General features: G+C 42.2%; 1 protein-coding gene across 1 annotated transcript; it reads left to right on the plus strand.

Moving 5' to 3' along the window:
• Positions 1 to 2,402: 2,402 nt before the first annotated feature.
• Positions 2,403 to 3,864, plus strand: LOC122933217 (putative gustatory receptor clone PTE03). Its single transcript, XM_044288068.1, has one exon. The coding sequence runs from the start codon at positions 2,742 to 2,744 to the stop codon at positions 3,693 to 3,695; it is 954 nt and encodes a 317-aa protein (XP_044144003.1). The 5' UTR covers positions 2,403 to 2,741; the 3' UTR covers positions 3,696 to 3,864.
• Positions 3,865 to 4,905: the final 1,041 nt, after the last annotated feature.

The following is a 4,905-nucleotide window of genomic DNA, read 5'->3' on the forward strand; positions in this document are numbered from 1 at the left end:
TGCTGGGGAAGCAGAAGGGCACAGAGACGAGGAGTAACAGGTCCACCATCCACAGGTTTACATAACGCATCTTCTGGCAAGGGCCTGTCCTGCAGAACTGGTGAGCTATGGAGCCGGGTAGTGCCGGGATCTCTGCATTTTGGGAAAATATTTTAAGAAAGAAATGGGGCAAAAGTCTTTTAGTCCGAAGAACACAAGTCATGGTGGGAATATGGATCTGAGGTCAAAAAGTCATATTAAAAGCTATAGACAACTTTGGGGAAACGTGTTTATGATTGCATTCTTCTCATTTTGAGCTAAAAATAATGTTTAATTGCACTAAATGTATCTAAGCAGCTAGCAAATGGACCTTTAGGCCCTCTTAGGGTGTCAGAATTTGAGTCTACTGGAGGTTCCTCTGCCACTTTGGTGGGGCAGTCCGAGACAGTGTTCAAATCCAGCTATGTGAACAGGTTTGGTGTAGGCACCAGAAAAGCTGCATGTGCCAAACCTGGCCACAGGTCCCGACTCCCAACTAACTGTTGGAGGCCGTCTTTTTGGGCTTGGGTTCTGAGATATCAGTCTGGTTGTTCTCTGGTAACACCCACAGGTCAGTGTGCCCTATCTCAGCACTGCCATAGTTCTCCTCTGTTGACAGGCGGCATTGCATATCTTGTGTTTTTGCTAATTTCTGTAAATCTTTTTAATTCCTCCACAATATTTTCCATAACTTATTTTGACCTCATAAAATCAAGATGATATAAGTCGAAACTGGGTGGATCCTTTCCAAATTGTGATTTCTTCTCTAATTCTTAAGGGGGTCTTCCTAATCCACCCTAGTTACTCAAATCTCACCTGTAGAAGAAAGTTTCTAATATACTTAGGTCTCGAAATTATGTGGATCGGCCAATTGGGAAGCTGGTCATCCAACGTTCCTCCTCTGAAAATCCTGCTCCCACCAACGTCTTGTGCTTTACCAGGTTTCCAGTTTAGTCTATGGCTGTGACGCCACTTTCACAGCTCGGGTGCTGTGGACTGGGTCAGAACTATTTGTTTCCTTGGTACATGCACAGAGGAGGTGGAATCAAGAGTTTTCACATTCGACTGGGAAAGAGGTTCTGGCGAATTGAATAACATTGTCTGCAAAGGATGTCTTACACGCCTCAAATGAGGAGTCATATTGTGACCAGGGACCACATCGTGAGCTTCCCAGCCTATTCTGTTCCACTTGTTCCTAGTTAAAAGCTTTATTAACATTAACAATTGCAGATGCAGGGTAGAAACAGATTTGGATGGAGCAAAATTTTCCAGTCAGGAGGACTTTACCACAGGCACAAGTGCCTTCCGCCTCTTTGCAGTCCCAGATTTCCATGAATTGTCCCTAGCTTTCACAGACAGTCCTAGCAAATTCAGATTGCCAAAATGGGAGTGGATTAAATATACCCAGCCCATAAATTGGTGATCCCCGATAGGTTTTAGGGTGTTCTTCACCGTCAATTGATGGACATCCCAATCTTTGCTTCTGTAACCCTTTCCATCTTCATAGACCTCTAGAACACATCTTCTGAGGTCTCCAAATGGAAACAGGGTTCAGATTTCAGGCTTTGTACCTTTATTTAATGGATAAAGCACCTTTGAAACCCACATTTCTATTCTCATCTTCTTAAAGGGGTTAACTAGGATATGCACACCAATGTCAGATAGCTCTGTATCCCACACCTATGTATTGAAAGGAGCCCCAAAATGAACAAGTGTGCACTTAGCAAGCTCAACCACCCTCCATTTACTTCTATGGAAGTTCCAGAAATAGCCAAGTCAAAAAAGGCCAACCCATTTAAGGAGACGAGATTGAAAGCGTCACAGGTGCTTTGCCCATTAAATAAAAGGCACACAAAGCCTGGTTACTGGCAAGTCTGTTCTTCTAATGAAAGACTGGTTAGTGTGAACCATGTCTCCATTCAGAGACCTCAGTAGATTTGTTCTACAGATGCATGAAGCTGGAAAAGGCTACAGAAGCAAAAATCTTGAAGTCCATCAATTCAGAGCGAGAGATATCTACAAGAAAATTCAAGAGGTTACTATCCCAAGGAGTGGGTGTCCTGATAATTTCACTGCAGGAGCCCAATGGGCAATCCTGAAAGACGTGAGAGAGATGCTAAGGGATCTACAGGTTATTATATTTCAAAGGTTCACTTATTTTTTTTCGCTCTTTACTCAATGTGCGTTAAAAAAAAAGACACAATCGGTACAACTGTTGTTATTAGTTATACAAGTCACAATTATACACAGTCACTAGACATTAGTAATTAATACAGAAAGCCAAGAAATTCCAAAGGGTTCACTTAGTTCTGAATTGATATTCACCTTGTTTTGACCGTTTAATGAAAGCTGGATAAACGCATCAGATAGCTGTGGGCCAAATGTCCATTTGTAAACAGGTATTCCTCCCGATGCCCCCACACATTAACCCTTAGCTGAGCATGCATGTGTTCTGAATTGGGAAGAAAGCCGCTGCAATGGGTGACATCTGAAGAACCTCCACTGCAAACAGGAATTAAAATCCACAGGAAAGACAAGCAGATTTTTGCAGCAAATTTGTCTCATAATATTAATTCACCCTTTACGAGAAGCTGCAGGCATTGGGATGGGTGTACAGACTGCTGGAAGGTGAGAAAGATGTTCCTGACCCCCAATAAAAGTGTTTTACATCTTGTCCTTGTCAGATCTTGCTTAAGGAGTCAAGTTGTGAAGAAAGAACCAAAATGGAAAATGGATCTTCAGCAGAATTCAGCTTTGAGCTCTTAGGCCTCCTGGAAATGGAAGGTCATAAAGTCCTCTACTGTGTCTTGTCTCTAGTGCTATACTTCATCATCATCGTCTTGAGCGGCTTCATTTTGTATTTGGTTCTAACGGAGGTGAGTCTCCATAAGCCTATGTACCTCCTCATATGTAATCTGCTCTGCAACGGGGTATTCGGGAGTTGCTCATTCTTCCCAAAGTTATTAATGGATCTGTCGACATCTTCAAAGACCACCTCCAGAGTCGGTTGCATCATTCAGTCCTTCAGTGTCTCACTTTTTGCTTTCTATGAAATCTTGACCTTCACCATCATGGCCTACGACCAGTACCTGGCTGTGTGTCATCCCTTACAGTACATCACCCTGATGACCAACAAGAAAGTCGCTCACCTTCTGACCGCATCTCTGGTTGCTTCCATTACCGTGATCCTGGTGGCTATTATCCTGACCACGAGGGTTCCTCTATGTGGGACACAGATCAAAAATATTTTTTGTGACAACATGTCTATATTTATTTTGGCCTGCACAGACACATCCATTAATAACATCTATGGAGGGTTTATGATGACTACCTTGTTCCTCTTCTCTACGATTTTCATTGTCTTCTCATACATTAAGATCTATCTCATTTGTCGTAAGTTATCTCTAGAGTCCAGTAAGAAGGCCATGCACACCCTCGTCACCCACCTAATCAACTTCTCCATCTTTCTCATCGGAGTCATATTTGTCTGCATTCGGTATAGAATTAGTAATTTCCATCTGCCCATTAGTGGTCACATTCTGCTATCTACGCCCTCCCTGGTGTTACCTCCACTTCTCAACCCCCTGGTGTTTGGGGTAAGGATGAAAGCTCTGAAGGCAAAAATGATTCTTCAAGTAATAAAGCTAAAAAAAATGGACACATTTATAAAATCATAATTTTTTCCTATTAATTCAACCAAAAAGTATCTGACTGTATTACATTTTGGGGGATCAATGAACCCCACTGACCTATACCGGCGTCACTTATTTTACCAGAAAAAAAAAAAATGCATGCTGAACGGTTCCTTCGACGCCCAGGCCATACTTCTAATTTTATCAAAGTATCTTCAAGCCTATAATCATACATTGTGCTGTCCTTTAACAGCAGAGCATGAGCACAATGCACATACACTCCATACAGTGCTGCCCATAAGTATTCATACCCCTGGCAAATTTTGACTTGGTTACTTTTATTCAACCAGCAAGTAATTTTTTGACGGGAAATGACATAGGGGTCTCCCAAAAGATAATAAGACGATGTACAAGAGGCATTATTTGGGGGGGGAAACATTTCTCAGCTTTTATGTACATTTGAACAAAAAGTGTCCAGTCCAAAATTATTCCTACCTTTCTCAATAAATCAATAGAAAAGTCTTTATTGGCTATTACAGCGATCAGACGCTTCCTATAATTGCAGACCAGCTTTTTGCAGGTCTCCACAGGTATTTTTGCCCATTCATCTTTAGCAATGAGCTCCAAATCTTTCAGGTTGGAGGGTCTTCTTGCCATCACCCTGATCTTTAGCTCCCTCCACAGATTCTCAATTGGATTGAAGTCTGGACTCTGGCTGGGCCTCTCCAAAACATTAATGTTGTTGTCTGCTAACCATTTCTTCACCACTTTTGCTGTGTGTTTTGGGTCATTGTCATGCTGAAATGTCCACTGGTGCCCAAGGCCAAGTTCCTCTGCCGACTGCCTGATGTTGTCGTTGAGAATCCTCATGTATTGCACTTTGTTCATGGCGCCGTTTACTGTGATTAGGTTCCCCGGTCCATTGGCTGAAAAACACCCCCAAAGCATTAGGTTCCCACCACCATGTGTGACAGTGGGGATGGTGTTTGGGTTGAAGGCTTCTCCTTTTTTACGCCAAATGAAGGAAACATCATTGTGACCATCTGACCATAACACAGAAGTCGTCTTCTTTTTCTTCTCTGTCCAGATGAGCTTTTGCAAAGGTCAAAAAATTACTTGCTGGTTGAATAAATGTAACTAAGTCAAAATTTGCCAAGGGTATGAATAAATTATGGGCAGCACTGTAGATATGCTACTTAGGAGTAGTCCCAAGTCAAATCTGCTCAAGTGACATAGTGATTCCATGGATTTGTTG

This window comes from Bufo gargarizans, chromosome 3, assembly GCF_014858855.1.
Source record: "Bufo gargarizans isolate SCDJY-AF-19 chromosome 3, ASM1485885v1, whole genome shotgun sequence".
Classification (NCBI taxonomy): Eukaryota; Metazoa; Chordata; class Amphibia; order Anura; family Bufonidae; genus Bufo; species Bufo gargarizans.